The sequence below is a fragment of the Meleagris gallopavo genome, chromosome 4 (genome assembly GCF_905368555.1).
Source record: "Meleagris gallopavo chromosome 4, MGAL_WU_HG_1.1, whole genome shotgun sequence".
In the NCBI taxonomy this organism is placed as follows: domain Eukaryota; kingdom Metazoa; phylum Chordata; class Aves; order Galliformes; family Phasianidae; genus Meleagris; species Meleagris gallopavo.
In genome coordinates, this window is record NC_139407.1 from 54,178,061 (window position 1) to 54,196,547 (window position 18,487).

At 38.9% G+C, this 18,487-nt stretch overlaps 1 protein-coding gene across 22 annotated transcripts in view; it reads left to right on the plus strand.

Moving 5' to 3' along the window:
• ADGRA3 (adhesion G protein-coupled receptor A3) overlaps positions 1–18,487 on the plus strand; it is a 108,612-nt gene that overhangs the window by 40,176 nt on the left and 49,949 nt on the right. For 8 of the 22 annotated variants that reach the window (XM_085223388.1, XM_085223390.1, XM_085223391.1 and 5 more), the window contains 3 exons: positions 3–36; positions 1,808–1,894; positions 3,771–8,909. In XM_085223388.1, coding sequence (XP_085079514.1) covers positions 7,948–8,909 — 962 coding nt within the window. In that variant the 5' untranslated portion in view covers positions 3–36; positions 1,808–1,894; positions 3,771–7,947. Of the gene's footprint in view, positions 1–2; positions 37–1,807; positions 1,895–3,752; positions 8,910–18,487 lie in introns of all 22 variants that reach the window. The other 14 variants (XM_085223385.1, XM_085223394.1, XM_085223379.1 and 11 more) reach the window with 4 other exon arrangements.

The following is an 18,487-nucleotide window of genomic DNA, read 5'->3' on the forward strand; positions in this document are numbered from 1 at the left end:
AGACTGGACAAGATTATGAAGCTCATACTCTTTCAGGTCAGTATCATTAGCTCCCTCAATATCCAGCTTTCATGGGAAGGAGCACGCAGGCTGATCACGACCCTAGAGGGAACTGTGGAAGATCTCTCACTAACACTGTTTTACTCCTGCAGCAAATATTAACATCTATGCATCAAACCTGAAGCTAGCTACACAAGCTCATTGCCAAACAGCATTTCAGGAATGGGGTTTTTTACAGCAATCCTTCTTGCTCACCTCATGCCAGCTTCCATCCTGCTTTGTGACTTTATCTGCCAGCAACAGGTAGTCAGTTGACACATCTAGCATGCAGTGAGAGGAAAATCTACAACGCAGTATTGCAAACTGGATACAGCCCAGCTGTAAAATGCTGGAAAACAGGAGCTAATGGACAAACATAACAGGCCTGCACAGGAATGGAGAAAATGCAGTTCAAAACTACATATTTTGTATTTGGAAGACTCATGTCTTGTGAAAAGAACACAATTGTTTTTGACTCATCACTGTGACCATGAAGAATGTCAAACATCTATAAAGCACATCCTTTTTCTTTTCTTTTTTTTTTTTTTTTTGCAATGTTCAATTATCTTGCAGCTGAGATTCCAAGGAGAGACTGCGAAGCACAGTTCTTACTCAGAGAAGTTCACTTTAATATGTCTTTCAAAGCTGAATAAATTTCAGAGAACAGATGCAGTATTACTGTTGTGAAAGTATTCAAAGCATTATGACCTGTGCAAACTTTTAATCTGGAAAAGCATAGCAAAAGTCAACATGCGATTTAATTGTTCAACAGGAAAAAAATTCTAAATTAACATCTGCCATTTTCTAAGTACACCTCCTAAGTGCATTTGAGCTCATTCTTGACACAAAGTTTGAATGATTGAGTTAACTTCACAGATACAATTTCTCTCAGAGTGCTGTAACACCTTACCAAACATAATTCTGATTTAAAAGAAATCTGAACTACATATTAACATTAGTTGCATGTTATTTGGGTTAAGTCTTCAATAAATAATACACCTGAAGTTTCCTTACACTCAGATGTTTCTAGTGTCTCTTATGAGAGACTTCATTCTGGAAAATTCTAAGTTGGGAAATAAATGATGGGGCATGATGTGATGGATAAGAAGTTCAGGGTAATAGTTTGGAGCCCTTAGGATTGCAGCACACTCGCTTGCATGGAACTTGGATAAGAACTTGTACAGAACAAGATAATGACCTCAGCAACAAGAAGGGAATACTTTATGAAGAGAAGCAATGAATTCTCTAGCTCTGGGTATTCTGACAAGCATTTTTTTTTTTTTTTTTTAGGAGAGCTTCCATTGGATACAATTTATTGAGGTTGATACAGGTTTTCAATAGTTTCTTGTAGTATGTGTTTGATCACATGATGCAACAACTAACATTAATTGCACTGAATCTTGTTCTTTCCATCAATGAAACATCTTGGTCCACAAATCAAAACTCTGACACCAGTTATTGCTCATTGCTAAGCAGTCTTTTAGCAAAGGCAAAATCTACTCAAGTCTGTTATTCAGAATACTGCAAGGGATAAAGTTACTATTTGATCAATTCTGTGGTGATCTTGATTCATTTAGAGGGGAAAATGATTCTGTAAATTTTCAGTCTTACACTTCATTCTGAGAGATGGTCATTTCTTAAATTCACAATATGCACATCTCACAGTAAAATTTTGACTCAAGTACTGAGCAATCTGATGAATGTCAGTTCCTTCAGTCAAAAGGAACTAACTTTCCTAAATAAATACGTGATATTTTGTTATCTCTAGGTACTGCTAGTGACAATGGAAGAAAATATGAGAGAATCTTAAGTATTGCTGATAGCAAAGAAGACTGGCAGACCATGATTCACAGCAGTAAGTAACTATTCTAAATGTAACACATTTACTCAGTCTTTAACACTAATTTTAATGAAAAAATATGAAATAAAGATCAGACCTGCTGGGAAAATAGGTAACCTTTTAAACTGATATTCCCTGAACCACAATTAATTTAGATTTAATAGGACAGTTAATGTATGTTATTTGAATACTGATTATTAATTCACAAAGGATTAGAAGTTATATAATAGATTCATAATTGTGAATTTGATATGAACTTATTGCATAGCCACAGTACTCTGCAAATATGTTTGTGTATAGTTGCTATTTATTTTATATATTTTAACAGTTTTATGAAGTCTAAATTAAATACTTAAACCTCAATTGAAGATGTTTCAGGGAAGTGCAAAGCAGAACATGGGATGCATTTATTTTGCTGTGTTTATCAAGACAAAATCCAGCAGTTTCAAAACCAACAAAAATGTGAAAAGTCTGTGAGGTCTGCTTGAGTAAAGAGTTTTCACTGGATAATTTTGCTGTTAAAATGCCTATGAAAGTAAGCAGGTGTCAGGATGATGAAGTATCCAAAAGCAGGATCCAGAAATTTTGCTGTTGACATCAAAATGCATTTTTCCTTGTTTCCATCCTCCTTGGAAAACCTGTGATGATGTATTAATTGCTATTTATTATGCTTCCTACTGCTTCACGTTTTATGACTTGTGGTTACTTACCAGAAGTAAAAGTAATACTGCTGATAAAATGCAGTAGGATAAAAGACCCCCTATGAGCCTTACTGCAGATTTCTCAGACAATGTTTTTATTGTAACTGAGGGTGGCACAAAGATCACTTCTCTAATGACAGGAGCAGTAGCTCTGAGATCAGACAGGCATGCTATAACCTCTGCTGTGGCTCCACCTGCTGAAAGGTATGAGTTCACAAGGAGCACCATGGTTAAGACACATTACAGCTTCTATCCCCTTGCTGCTTTTTTCACATCTGTGTGGTACTGGCTGTGCCACGTCTTTATATTATATAGAGTGTACATGCATCTCGGTTACTTGGTAACAAGAATCTAGCTTCTGTCTCAAGAGCAACATGGTACTAGTTGCCATCAACAGGTCTGTAACTCCTGCTCCACCATCTGAGTGCAGATATACCTCTGAGCCTAAACATGTTTCTCATCCTCTCATTTTTCTTCTTTTTTCCTTTCTCATTTTCTAACTATTGCCCACAGGCTGGCATGGTGCTGTAGGACACTGAGCTACAGTCTCATGTTCGTGTGCTGCTCAAGTCTGCTTATCACTGGCCAGTGTTGCTTTTTTATTTTAACAAACATATTAGCCTTTCCCCTTTTTACTTTTTCCCCTTCAGAGTTTTCTGCCTCAATTTCAGGTATTTGCAAGGGAAAAGAAGTAGAATCTCTTGTTTCAGGTGCCATTATGCAGCCAATAAAATTCAGACTTTTCTAGAGTTAATGTGCTGTAAAATCTAAGGTGATAAGAATTGGGAGTGAAGGAAATTCTTCAAAGTATTAATGTTAAGGAAGTTTAATTCCTGAACCATTCAAATGCTTAAGCATCAGACAGCTTCTCTTTCATGTGTTGTTCACACAACAGTGCAAGTCCCCATCTATCTGGCTAGACATAATCACCTTCATCTTGGAATACCATTTCCTAGTTTTCAGCCATAAGCACTGATGTGTTAGTAACAAAGTAGTTCAGCTACTGTTTTCCCTACTAGTTTTTCCCCCCAGATCTGTGTGTTTAGATTCTTCGTCCATTATAATATCTATTAGAATATTTATTGAAGTATAACATGAAATGGAAGGAAAACTTTTATTTCTATTTTTATTAGTAGCTTACTGCTTGGAAGCTTCTATGCTTATTAATGCAGAGTAATGTGCCCTTGCAGTCCAGAAAGCCAACCCTATCCTGAGCTGCATCAAAAGAAGCGTGGCCAGCAGAGTGAGGGAGGTGATCCTGCTACTCTACTCTGTGCTGGTGAGATCTTACCTGGAAGTACTGCGTCCAGATGTGGAGTCCTCAGTACTGGAGAGACATGGATCTATTGGAGAGCATCCAAAGTAGGGCCACAAAAATCATCTAGAGGATGGAATACCTTCCCTATGAGGATGGGCTGAGAGAGCTGGGGCTGTTCATCATGGAGAAGAGAAGGCTCTGAAGTGATCTGATAGCAACTTTTCAGTATCTAAAAGGAACCTACAAGAAAGAAGGGGACAGACTCACAGGGTCTGTAGTGACAGAATAAAGGGAAGTGGCACAATATATTTTACATGTTTCTGTGCAGCATATACTGCTTTGAAAAATTTAGCAATGAGACTATTTCACAGCCAGTGTTTCACCTACAACTGTAGACTAGAACAGCAGAGGAGGAATAAGGTCACTGTATGAATGTAGTTATTTTTTCTTCACTGAAGGCAAACAAAATATGGAAAAGTTGAGCATGAAACTCTTCAGGGCCTTGCTATCTTTTTTTCCTGCAGAATTGCATATGATATTTCAGGTTTTAGCATATTAAATTTCACTATCTAATTCAGGCTTAACTTGGGATTTATTGAAAACCAAAACCAGAGACTTCTAAATAAACAACTTTTAAAGCAGTCTCCTTTTATGTATTTCCAAAAAGTTTTTCATAAGAAGTTTGCAAACAAGCCAACTAACATTTGGGGTTCTGCCAAAGCATTCTTGTAATACTCACAACTACTTAAAAGAACAACTAGGTAAAGTAAAATGAAAATAGAATTTTTCTCTGAATTTCTCAACCAAATCTAAAAACCATAGTTTATCCTGTAGAATCACTGATGGTGAAGATCTCTAACCCCTGATTGCAACAGTGTCCATTTTGTTGTATCTAACACATCAAACAAGACACATGTCTGTATTTGTCACAAGCAGAGCTTGGTCTAACCAAGTTAGAACCAACAGAGGCAAGAATGTAATAGTACAACCTGCAGGTATGTAAGAAGTACTTGGTGTATAAAGGTGACTCTATGCCTGCTGGATTTAGTGGTTAATAGCAAGCCAGCATTTGCCAACAGTTATCATCACCTCTGTCTACTTGGAATAATAAATAACCACAGTATTGCAGACATAGCTAAGGGCAACCAAATGCTTCCTTTTCCTTGGCGATTGCTGTAGCAAACAAAACATAACTGATGATATCCCAGGCCATTATGGAAAGAGATTAAATGTGGTAGGTTGTTTATTTTTTTTTTCCTCCAACAAGCACTACATAATGAACAGAGGAAAAATTAATTTTCAAAATAAAGTATATTAGGGATAATTTAATGAAGGAAAGAAAAAAAAAAAAGCACAGAGAATACTTGCTCACAATCTGTAAGCAAGACACATTCAAAAAGTTTAAGCGTCACCTCAAGTAAAGCACTGCCAGTAATAACAGGATTACCACCACTGATGGGAAATTACGAGATTAAGGGAAAGAAAGTTGAGGGTTTACTTCAATTCAGTTGTACAGTCAATAAGTATACAGATATAAGATCAGTAAGTACACAGATGTTAGGCTTAGTAAGATTATCACAGCGGAAAGATAATCAAAATAAATGAAAATGCTCACCAGTGTTGTACACTCACAGTAAACTCCATAAGGAGCAACCTCCAGAGAGAGAGCCCTCAGTGGCAGTCAGCCCTTAATTGGGGTCTAGGAGAAATGCAGCCAGGCTCCATCTCTTCCAAGTAGCACAGGTGAATTGCCTTCACCTGTTCTCCTACAGCTGACTCATTGCTTGCCTCAGGTGGTCAATCAGAGGTTCAGGCCATGATCAACAGTTTCTATACATTAGTAATCAAAAATTGCAGAAAGATACAGTATTTTCTGAGTAGTTGCTATTTCAGCTATATTCTGTGAGTTTTGGATACAGTTTGCCTTCTTTTTTTTTGCAGACATATCAGCTTCTATAATAATAGATATTGCCTCCCCCTACAAGTCTTGTCTTTCCTGAAATTCTGTACTCCATCTAGCTTTGCTGCTAAGGCAGAAGGTTGCACTCCCTTTGCTAGTGATCTCACCTTGCTCCAATTACTACTTTAATCCTGTCTTGAGCTGACTTAACTCCATAACTTGACAGAAAATCAGGATTTTTTTTTTTTAATTAAAGAAAAAGGTTAGTTGTTGAGTTGAATCTGTTTACTGTACAATCAGATTACTACCACAGGTAGAACAAGAGACATAACCTAAAGGTAGAGGGGTGTGAGAAATCCAAGAGGAATGGGACTTCCTGGTTTTTGAAGCATCTGCAGAGCATAATCTCATCCTTACATCCTTAGACCACAACTACAATACAGGTAGTGATCTAATAAACTTGACAAGAGTATATTATGGTTCCAAAAAAATAAAAAATGTCAGAAAAAAAAAAACGCACTTGAAATACGTTAAGGGACTCCTGTGGGACATTTGTTTTGGATTAAAAGCTTTTCTAAGTTACTGTGAAAACAATGGTTTCTCAAATCTTTAGAACAGAATGGGACTGTAGTATTTGCACTAAGGAAAAAAGAGGGTAAAGGCACAAGCCTGCAAGAACAATGTTTTGCTTAAAACCTTCAAGCCTTTCTAAAACAGGTGAGGAACTTCAGATTCACTGAAGAAGTAACGTAGCTAAGAGAAGAAAAGAGAATAAAAATCAACAGAAAACATGGCAAGGTTTTAACAGTACCATTTTAAACAGAAATATCATTATAAATGGTAGGAGTTTTGCAATTTCAATCCACAGTTACAGATCTTAGTAGGGGTGGTCTCAGTGGAACAGTAAGAACAGAGCAGATAGTTGAGAAAATCAAGGGCTAGTAACATGCTAATTTATAAATTAAAAAGAATGGAAACATTCTTAATTAATATGAAAAGTAGTGGTGAGAACCTGTTTCCATGCTGATCTTCACATGTGATGACCTTGTTTTGATATATCCTGTTTTAAAACTTCTGGTGCCAAACCAAAAGTGATGGAGTTCTATGATGCAAAGTACTGATCCAATAGAATTTCACTCTGCAGTTTGAATTTGTTTAAAACAAAGGCCTGAGCTGAAGAATTAAGTTTATACTGCTGAGCTAACAGATATCTATTTTCTTATAGTTGGCATAATAGCAACATAAGAGCATGAATATTGTCAATTTTGTATTTTTTGCCCTGACCTAATTTAGTCCAAGTGTAATTTTGGCTTGGCATTTCAATTCAGATCAGGTTGGTCCTGCTGAATGACTCAGTGACTAATGCTAATGCTCAAGAAGCCAAAGTCTATGTATGCTGGTCATTAAGTGGGACAGGCTCCATTTTGATTTATGAGAGGCCGGACAAATGAGAAGAGAAAACACAAAGGTAGGTAAAGTGTATGGTAGCTACAGAGTATCTACAACACCCCCAGTAATTTTGATGCTGTTTAGCCTTGTTCCACCTGTCCCATCCACAATTCCAATTCCTTGTCCATAACTTTTATTAGGCTGGATTTAAAACTAGGCTGCAACCAGAGGTGTTCCACATTAATCAAGGAAATTGTACATTACAGATTTTGTGAGCCTCATTTTGAAAGCTGTTTTTGCCAATACAAAATATTGTATTTCTGTGTCATAATGGATATTTCAAAGGATACTATTTGCCAGCACTCTGCTGTAACGTTGCAGCTTTTTGAGTTCATTGTTAGTGACCAACAGCTTCTCATGGGCTCTGGAAAGTCTCCATTCAACTTTTTTAATTAGGCACAGACAGATTCTATAACTTAATTGCAGATTAGATAACATTTATTTTGTTAGTCTCAGACATAGAGGCGGCAATGTACTGAGAGTTTTGTCTTCCATTGGCACAAAGGTGTTTGGGCCAGGCTGTCCAGGCTGCAGAGAAAAGTGAAAACATGACTTAAATACCCCCAGAAAAGCACTCCCGAACGCGCAATTAGAAAACACACTGAAGACAAGGTTGTTGTTGTTTTTTTATTTTAACACTTGAGTGTGATGTTACTGAAATGACTTTTCCCATCCTTTGGCTCTTTGGATATGAGGTGAGAATAACAGCGTTACCTCATTTTTACAGGGATAATATCAGGATAATGTCTAACTTTGCAAGATGCCTGACTTTATGGCACTGAAGGCTATGCAGTACCAGGGACCAGGTTATCCTTTTTCCAGGAAGCACGATAGCAAGCAGGACTCCTGGAAGATCGCGGATTCAGAGTGTGGGACGAGCTGTGTTGGCAGGGAAACAAACTGCACTGGTTTACAAGGGGAACGTGGGCCACGAAGCACCAGCGTCCCCCAGAGAGGTGGTGACCCAAAGGCGAATAGAAATGGAGCCGTCGCCCGGGCAGCAAAATACACCGTGCCGGCAGAGGAGGCATCGCGGAGCAGCCCGCGGTTCACTAGGCCGCACCCCTCACCCTTCTCCTCCGGAGAGTGGCACCTCTCCGCCGCGCCCACTCAGCCGGCGACGCGCAGGCGCGGTGAGGACCGCCACGGCGGCGGCGCTTGCGCGGCTGGGCCGAGGCCCGGCGGGCGCACAAGCCGCGGGGTTCTCACACCGGCGGAAGGCGGCGCTGCTGCCGCCGCGCGGGGTGCTCCCGGCCCCGACACAAAGGCGAGGGAGGGTGCGGCGGCAGTGGTGGCAGCTCCGGCCCGCCACCCCCCGGCACCACATGGCGGCGGAGATGCGGCCGCGCTTAGCGCCGCCCCCGCGGAGCTAAGTGAGGGCCCACGAGCCGCGCTCCCTCCTTGCTCCTCTCCCATCCGGCACCTCCAGGAGGAGCGGGGCCCGGCCCCGAGCGCCATGCTGCCCCCGCTCCGCCGCGCTCTGTGCCGCCCGCTTCGCCCCCGTGCCCGCCGCCCTGCGCGCCTCCTGGCCGCGCTCCTTCTCGTGGCGGCGCTGAGGGGCGGCGGCACCGCGCTGCCCCCGGGCTGTAAGTACGACGGGCGCCCAAAAAGCTCCGGCAAAGCGGCGGCTGGCGGCCCGCTGGAGGTAAAGGTGGTGTGCAGCAACCTGGAGCTCGCTCGCGTCCTGCCTCCCGAGGCGCTGCCCAACCGGACGGTCACGCTGTGAGTACGGACCCGGGAGTGGTGATTTTGTTGTGGGGGGGAAAGAGGTTCGTGAAGCGCTGTGCGGGTGGGGGCTGCGCGAGGTGGTCCCGCCCCGCCGTGCACCGTCCCCGTGCTCACAGCTCCGTCCTAACTTCGGGTTACGTTCAGGCGTGCTGTTCCTACGTGGACTTGATCCGAGCTCATCCATTTGAATAACAAGTTTCCAGCAGGATGTGCAGCTTATTCCAAACTAAGTAATGCGTACTCTTCACGGGAAGGGTTTGCAAGTTGTTTTTCTTTTCTTCCTGAGACACTTTCTGAAGCTGTGCAATAAAACTGAATTTTATCAGCGGTGGCCCAAAAACCTGTGTTCTTTTTTTTTTAGGGAGCCTGTGCTTCTGTTGGGAGGACTCAATTGTGATTGAGTGGCGTGCAAGCAAGTTGATGAAAAGTGACTGTAGCATAGGGTCTGGCTTAATATGCTTGCTTATTTTGCTGGAACGAATATCTCCAGGAATGGGGCATCCACCACATCTCTGGGCAGCCTGTTGCACTGTCTCACCACCCTTATTGTAAACAACATTTTTTTTTTTTTTATACTCAATCTAAATTTCTTTTCATTTGAAACCATTTCCCTTTGTGCTATCATCGCAGACCCTGCTAAAGAGTCTGTAACCTTCTTTCCTGAAGGTTCCCTTTAGATACTGAAAAGCTGCTGTCAGGTCACTTGAGAGTCTTCTCCAGGCTGAATGGCCTCAGTTATCCCAGCCTGTCCTCGTAGGAGAGGTGTTCCATCCCTTGGATCATTTCTGTGGCCCTCCTCTGGACATGCTCTAACAGACCCATGTCTCTAAATGTATGTACTTTAGTCCTGAGAATAACAATTTGATTGTTGCCTTTGTGAACTTTGACAGCACTTAAACCTGATGGAGGGGCTTCTTTGAGAAGTTAGAGTGAGATGTGTACCCTAGTCATAAGGGCCAGTCAGTGGGAAAGGGGAAGACCGAAAAAAAAAAAAAAAAAAAAAAAGGTCCTAAGTAGTTTCCCTCAGCTTGTCAGTGTGCAAGGGATCAGAATATATTTAAATGACCTGTGAGAAGTGACCAGAAATATTTCTGTGTGAAGTTTCTGAAGTAGAAAGGAAAGCAAAAAGTGAAAGGTGACAGCTCTTTGATCAACAAATTGATTTTGGTCTTTGTTAGCTGTAAGTGCTATGCAGCTGATAAGCTGTTAAAAATACAGTATTATCCACAAAAAAAAAGATAAAAGTATGTGTTAGTCTGGGTGATACGCTGAAGTTGACAGTGGGGGTCTTTTGATTCAAAAAGCTTGGAGTCACAGCTGTGATTACTGTGAAAGACAAGCAAATATCAAATATAGCATCCTTGCTGTGAATGGACCTTTGTTCATAATTGCAGTGACAGAAGAATTTGGCAGAATTCATTTCATTTTGATTCTTCATACCCCTTCGTTATCTAGAGCATATCTTCATACAGTAATTAGTTGCTTTCATTTCTAGCCATCCTTTGAAGTGCATTCCTACTTCTGAAACAGATTTTTCCTTCAGTACTCCTAACTTTTTAAATGACTTAACTGGGAAACACATTGTTTCTTGCTGTTTTCTCTGGTAAATATCATAACAGTGTTGATAGAATCAATGTGAATGCACGCTTTGAAATTTACTTAAATATTAGACAAAGATTATTAAACTGATGCTTCTGGTTTTTCTAAGTAAGTGGACGCAGTGGTTGTGTTTTGGAATCTTTCAGGTTTCCTCATTTCTGAGGTGTAACTTTCCATATCTCTGAGATCATTGTACCGAGTCAGCGTTAACCTCGTTAGAAAACGTTGGTGATTTATGAGTTGGGTTGCCATGTCCCATTATGTGCAATTTCACTAAAATGTTGTTTAATAGTGGCTGAGTTAATTGTTATCTAATCTTTTTCCAAAATTACTTCTTTTTTTTTTTTTTTTCTCCAAGCTGATACTTGGAACTGCAGTGGTTGGTGGGTAGTGGAAAGTTTTCTGATTAAACTGCCCTGAATTATCTTGAATCTTGATTCTTGTGGGATTCTTCTATTAAGATAAGTCTTACTTCTATTATAGCTTTTTGGATTAGTGGATCACTGCAGAGATAAGTAGCTGAAAATAGATCACTGTTGTGTAAATCAGTTATGTTTTAATTCAGTTAATTTTCTTTTATGTTGGTTTTTATTTTGCGCAAAGCAATTTTAAATATGAGGACATTTGTGTAGTTTTATATAAACAATGTCTTGTTTTTCTGGGAGTGAGCTGGGAAGGAGTCAAGTGTTTATTCTTGAGAATCTTGATTCCATTCTCATCACTGTTCAAACTCCTGCACTTCCAATAGATGAACTGCTGTGCATTTAGCAGTTACACCTCTGTATTTTTCCTTCTGACATATTTTTGAGGATAAAACTGTCTAAAAAGTGAGGAAAAGAAAATCAATGGAAATGAGGATAAACAAGTTTGCATCCCAGTTCTTGCGCATTGTTGTAGTTGGTGGTTAATAATGGCTTTGGTAGGTTTGGCAAGGTCACAATTTAGGAAATGGCTGGCTTTTGTTTGCCACAAAACCTTTCATTGCCCTAGAAATTTAGGTCACTACTGGTTACAATTACTTAGAATCTGTAGTTACAATTCAGAAAAAAATAAAACCCTAACTATTTCAATTAATAAAGGTTAAAGTAAGGTTGTTTTGTGGTTGAAGAAGAAAACACTGAAATAAGTGCTTTAAAGTATAGAGGGATGTGTACAGGAGAATAAGGAATGTTTAGGATTTAGGACTGCAAATTGAGATTCCTTTAGAGTCTAATTAGAATTAGCTAGTGCTTTGCTAAGCAGTTACTCACATTCACCTTGAAATTTGACCTTTAGTTATGGCCAAGGAAGGGACTCTTAGCCTTCTATAATAAAAAGTGATTGGGATGCAAATGAAGGGTGTACCTACATGAACATCCCACATTGCTTTGACCTTTGTAGTTTAACCGGCCAGATGAGATGCTTTTGGTGTGAAGATAATATAACTGGGTGAATGTAACTTCATTCTTTGTCTACTATATTTCAGTAGATAGTGAAGTCACTGCAATGATTCACGTTTAAGGAGCAGGAGCATGCTATACCTCGTGCAGTAGAAGTTTGAGATAAGATTACCATTGCTGTTGTTTCTTTGATGCAAGCTCAACTGATGATTTCACAACTTTTTCTGTTGAACAAAGTGCTGTCCTGCTGAAGACAAGCCAATGAAGTTAAAATCCTTGTTGAGAATTTTGGTCACTGATTTACATAAAAGTTATCCTATAGGAATGTAAATGAATGGAGGAAATGCATGTATAGTCAGTGAAGAACAATGTTTTTGAAACAGAAGCTTTACTGACTTGCAAACAGCTTTGCTTAGCCAGATGCTCTGAAAGGAACATATGAATATCAGTGTTTGCACTTGCAAGTTAGCATTTACAAGCATTTACAAGCCATAACCTGGATTTGTGTTCAGAACTGTTCAAAGATAGAGTTAACTGGATTGCTATTGAGAACCATGTAAAAATATCACGTTTTTTTTGCCCACTTCCCACATATAAGAATATCAAACTACATCCATTAAGCAACTCAAGGGCATATTTATTTGGCCTTCCAAGTACCTTCAAAGCTTCTCCTTTTTTTTTTTTTTTTTAACTTGAATTCCTAAACTCCCAGTTTTTCATAGCAAAAGATCACTCATATCACAAGGAATCACTCCTATCACAGCATGTGATTGCACTGTAATTACAGTAACTGTGTGTAGTTACATGAGTAATTTTTTCCTACTTGCGGTAAATGGATCTTCAAGTTTTAAAAATAAAGCATATTGTTATCATAGAGTGACTTATATTTATGGTTATTAATATTCTTCCTTTTTTAAGGCATCATCTATTTTTTGCTAAACTATTTTGATTAATTTGTTTTCCTTTTTAGAGCTTTTATTATGTGTTAGAGAAAGTGTCCTTTACAAAAAAAAAAGTTGTCAAACAGGAAAAACTGGCATAAATGTAAATGTATTCAGTGGAGGTTTCCCTCTTCTTTCTTTTAAAGTACATTTCCATTATTAACTTGAATGGTACTCTTGACAGCTAATCCCTTTTTTGTTAATGTAGTCTATCTGAGACTGTTGTAAGTGCTCTATACTAATAACTTCAACAGTGATAACATTTTTTTGAAGACACAAAAGGCTAATAACTCCCATTAAAACTTATCTTAAAATTTTCTTCAGTCGTTGGATACGTGAACTGTGCAAAATATGTGTTTCTCAAGAATACGTGGCAATACGGAGACAGTGCAGTACTAGAGAATTGTCACAGCCACAGTTTACTGGTGGCATCCAACCTGCAAGAGCTGTTGGTGGTGGTTCATTTTCTGTGAGGCTTTTATTCTTGTTGATCTATACAGTATGTGCCTACTATAGATCTACACAGTGTATGCCTATCACTTGTGTACATTTTTTTTTACCTTGTTGAGAAGATCGCACTCCACATTGAAAATCACATAATGTTTTACTTTATATCCTATTTCAGCATTGATTCATCATTGTGGGTGGGGTTGTTATTACACAGTATTGAGTATGTACAGTGTTCTTTTATAAATATGTATGCTCCCATGTATATTTGAGTACTGCAAGAAAACTTAGCTCACAACTTGAACAGTGTTTTCTTCTAATTTGTAATATTGTTCTGCCTAAATAATTATGATCATTTTCTTATTTATTAAGTGTGCACTGAGGCACTCAAATTTGTATAGTGTTCTGCTGTTTCTTGTAGTACTGTAGTAAAGTCTTTAATGTATATAGTGAATATATGGTGATTATTATATACATGTGTTCATATATTTGTCATATATATGGTGATTGTCATTGGTAATAACCTCCATGCAATAATGGTGACATCAATATAGACTAATATTTCTTGAGATTTTTCCATATAAATATTTGAATTGTGTTAAGTCCATTTCAAGAAGGTTATTATACTTCTAATCAATGCATGACAAAGTTAAATGTGGCTTTTTATAATGGGTACAACTGTAGGCAATTGTTGCATGTGATAGGCTTTTAGATTTTGAATGGGAACTACGTATTGATTACTGCTAGAGAGGATAGAGGTAAATTCTGCGAAATTCTCGAGAACAAATTTAAAATTTTGTAATGAGGCAGAATTGAATTTCTTAATTTTTGCAGCTAAGATATTTATATGGAATTGTCCAAAACCTTTTATTCCCCAAGAAGATAGCCATATATGTAGTGCCCTTTATACATATATTTCAATATGTCATTCACTATTTAGCCTCAAGAATTGGTATTTTCAACTTCAGTGCTAACACTTTTTTCTTCTTTTTTTGATCATTTGTTCATATCTAGTATGCCTGGTTTTGTTCTGCAAATATACAGAATCGTAGAACTTTTAAATGTAAAGTTAAATTAAGAGTTGAAGAAATACGAGTAGATTTTGTGCTGCATTGATGAATGAGGAATGAACAACTGCATGTCTCATTCGTTTTTGCTTGCAGTTTGTTCACTTTTTAGATCTTATTTTTGTAATTTAAAATGAGTTGGGAGATGCAAGATCAGTTGTTTTTTTTTGTTTGTTTGTTTTTAGAATGTGAAGGGTCCCATAGGTACTTAACATGGGCCACATATGTTGCAGGTTCATGGATTTATTATTACTGCTTCAGTAGTTAGTCTTTACATACTGTTATAATCTCTATAATTTCTAAATCTACACTGTTTAAGTGCTTTCTTTGTACAAGTAACTCATGGAGATTAGAACCAGTTGAGCTTTTCTTCTCATTCACAACAGTAAGTTGTTTTAAGAACATCAGAGAAGATACTTAAAGCATACTTACCTTTCTATGATGACATATTAATAATTTTTAGATCTTACGTTGTAAAATACTTAAATTCTTTAACAGTAAACAAGTGAGAATTTTATTTTCACCTTTAAATGTCACTGTATGGCTGTTTGGCAGTGAAAACTACTATGTCTTGCTGCACTTAGTGGCAATTCATTACTGTTTATGTGCATTGCTCCTCCTTCAGCAAAGACACGAGCATGTCCAGCATGCAAAGCAGTGCAGTCCCACAGATACCCAGGCTGCCCTTGCATGTCTGGGATGCCAGAGCTCTGTTGGTTGAGCAGAAACTATGGCAGGCAGCTGCGGAGGGGTGAGGGAGTGGGGAGCTTCTTTGCATGTGCTTGTTAGTTATGGAGGTGAGAGATCAGAAGGGCTCTGGAAGCAGTGAAAGTAGAGTAAATAAGGTGCTGAAGGGGGTACAACTGGATTAGTGAGAGATGAGCAAGAGTCCTTAGAAATAGAATCGCTACCCAGAAAATCTTTGTAGAATTCGGAACTGGTTGCCACGAAGAAACGGATCATCCAACAGTACCTTGGAAAACTCTTCTGTTTTGTCCATGCGTTGTGGTATTGCCATCTGAGGAGATGAACAAGACTTTTCTGACAGATTAAAAAGCTTATTTATTATGAATTAACCCATGTTGCTACAGAACAGATTTAACACTGCAACTTAGCAGTTGGCAGAATTTGCTCATAAGTTGTGCTCGTCTTTCTGGCAGGATGATTTCAGAAATCTCTTAGCACTATCTACTGCCTCAAAGTCATGTTTCAGGGCAACAGCAGCCCTCAAAAAGAACCCTCGCAACAGCGATGATGGTCTTGTTAAATCTGCCCATTTCTGTGGTTGGCAGTGAGTAGATGTGTTACAGCTCTGTGCCTCTTGCTCTTACTGCTTCTGACACAGCGGTGGTTTGGAGCAAGGAACGGGGAAGTAAAGTCTCACCGCTGACAGCAGAAAGTGATATCCATGTTAGCTGACTGAAGCGCTGCTGCCCAAGCAGGTCTGCTGGGCACGCACCTTTACCTCCAGGCTCTGGCTCTGTGGGTGGCTTGCTCTTCCTTCTCTGTATGGCTCCACATGCAATCAATCCGAGGAGCTAAACTGTTCCAAACCTGTTAAGTTCTATAGGGCTAGGAGATAAATTCTTCTCCAAAATGTGTCTGCGTCTTAACAGTTGACAGGAGGTACCTGCAAACATGTCTAGACAAATCATGTCTAGACAAAGTACTTTCTTATCGGGTAATGTACTCACTGGAAATGTAAACACATGAGACTGGGTTTGACGGCGTATGCTATAATTAATATTTCTGTGATAGGACTTAGAGAATGTACTGGCTGTAGCAGCTTAAGTTAAGAGGGTCTGGCTAGACTTGCATGTGCCATGTCCCCTGTAAGGTGAGCTATTTTGCTTCATATGTATTTGGGTGTTGGAGGAGTAGGCTAAGCTTGCACTGAAATGAGAAGGAGTGTCCTAAAAAAATGTGCATCTGTTGGACAAGAGAAAGCCAGGAAGGAACAGAAGGAAGGGGAGTAAGGCAGGAGGTTTGCAGCAGAACTCAATCATCAAACTGATGCAGATGCTACAGATACAGAGGGATTGGAAGAGAACTTGGAAGAAGTCTCTGAGGATGTCATGGGCACACAGGGGTTAGATTGCCAGTGCTTTTGGTTAGTTTTAGGACCAGCATCCCAGTGTGGGAAAAGGCTGGATGCTGCTTTTACTCCTGGTTTTCTATCCTAGGTAGGCTTTCCAGCCTAGGCTGACTACTAGAAAGTAAGATTTGGTTGTGAAGCTTATAATTTCTTGCTTTGGTACTGTCTTTTTCAGCAGCATTGTGATTCGTTGTTGCCTTTGTTTTTTTTTTTTCCAAGATGGTTTTCATGTAGTGTGTGGTTTTATTTTTGTTACCTATTCTAGTGATGTGCACTATATTTCACTAGAAATCTAGATTTCTGTCCTTAAATGTAATGAATAAAGCATGTAGGCACATGTTGAATAGCAGCATACAGAACCTGCATCGTTATCTTTATAAATTAAAGACGCTGGGATTATGCGGGAAAAATAAAGGTTAGTCATTACTTCGTATGAAGTTAATACATTTCCAGTTAAAAAATGAAAATATATAAATAGACACAGATTTAATTTGGTAACTTCATTACTTCTTTGTGTTTTAGTTCATAATCTTTAATATTACCTAATGTGCATAGTGATAACATAGCACAGAAGATTCTTTATCTGTTGTGAACTTCTGTTTTGGAAATGCTTCCCTAATTGTGTTGGTTTTGTTCTCCTTTAGTAGGGGCTTTGAAAAGATTTTTCTGTGTAATAGCTTGTAGATTGTTTTCATTCCAGGGTTTACTTTTAAGCAAGTACTGTTCATGATGTGCACAGTGCATTACTTGATGCTGCTTTGCTTTTGACACCAGTAACTCTCTAGAAGGCAAACTACTAACTCTTGAAAAATATTGTTTTTATGTCTTTGCTAAACCACAGCTTCTACAAGATAAACTTTGAAAAATGTTTGTTTTTGCATGTTCACTGCTTTCAACAGGAAGGATGGTACAGATGGTTATTTTAGCCTAATTTTTGCTGGTGGCCACTTTCCCAGTCCTTAGAGTATCCAACTATCACCATGAAATGATCTATTGTCTGCTTCCTGGCTCTCAGTTTGAGTCTCTTAAATTGTGTTCTGAAAGCTACTTCAACATTCAGCTTAAAGTTACACCATCTCCCATTCTTTGTACTTCTTGGAGCCCATTTTGGCTGTTTTGTCATGTTAATGGATTTGTGTATTTCAGTAGCGTACTATGAAAGGATTCACTTGTGGAATTTGGAGATGTATTCCTGACTAGCTGATTCCTGGCTTAGTAGTAGTAGTTTTATTAAGACAAAACTTTTTGTGCACAGTGTTTATTACCTCATTCTAAAGGTAAAGACAAAACAAGCCTTGATTTTTATTTATTTATCTCCCCCTTTTACTGCACTATCATAAAGAAAAGGCTGATGGCAGCAACTTGATCTGCTTGTAAGTGATCTAAGTGTTTTGCATTGTAGCAGTTGGGCATCTGTTGCCAAAGATCTTGCCAATTAATGAGTCAGAGGTGAGTTTCTTTGCAGAGTTTTACTAAGCTCTGGAGTAAAGTGAAAGCAAGGCTTTCCAAACCAGGCTATAATTGATGAAGGAAAACTTCAGCACTGTTTATCGGATGAGTGAGAAGTTGGGGTAGTCTTTCTGTTTTATTTCCTATGGGAAGAGGATTGTTACTGTGTTGTTTCAGGTTACCTCTTTACAGCAATTCCATTCCAAGGAAAAGGGAAATATTTGAAGATGGCTTTGAGACATTGTCCAGAACCTGCTTTTCAGCTGCCTTTTCCTGTTAATGCTGTAGTATATTTGTATGTGGTAGTTCCACATCCCAGTTTGTATTCTTACACAGGGGATGGGTAGTGGACAAGCAAAACACGTTTGATTCAAGCAGGTTTTCTCGATATTAAAAAAAAACAACAACAACAAAAAAAAAAACAAACAAACAACAAAAAAAACCCAAAACCACGAGTACAGCCAATATCTGATCTGTAGCTTATGAGGCATACAGTGCATTGGTGATGCTTGGCTATGGGAACATCTTCAAAAATCATCCAGGTGCATCATTTCTGTTGGGTCACTTCTTACAGAAGAATTGAACAAGATGAGAA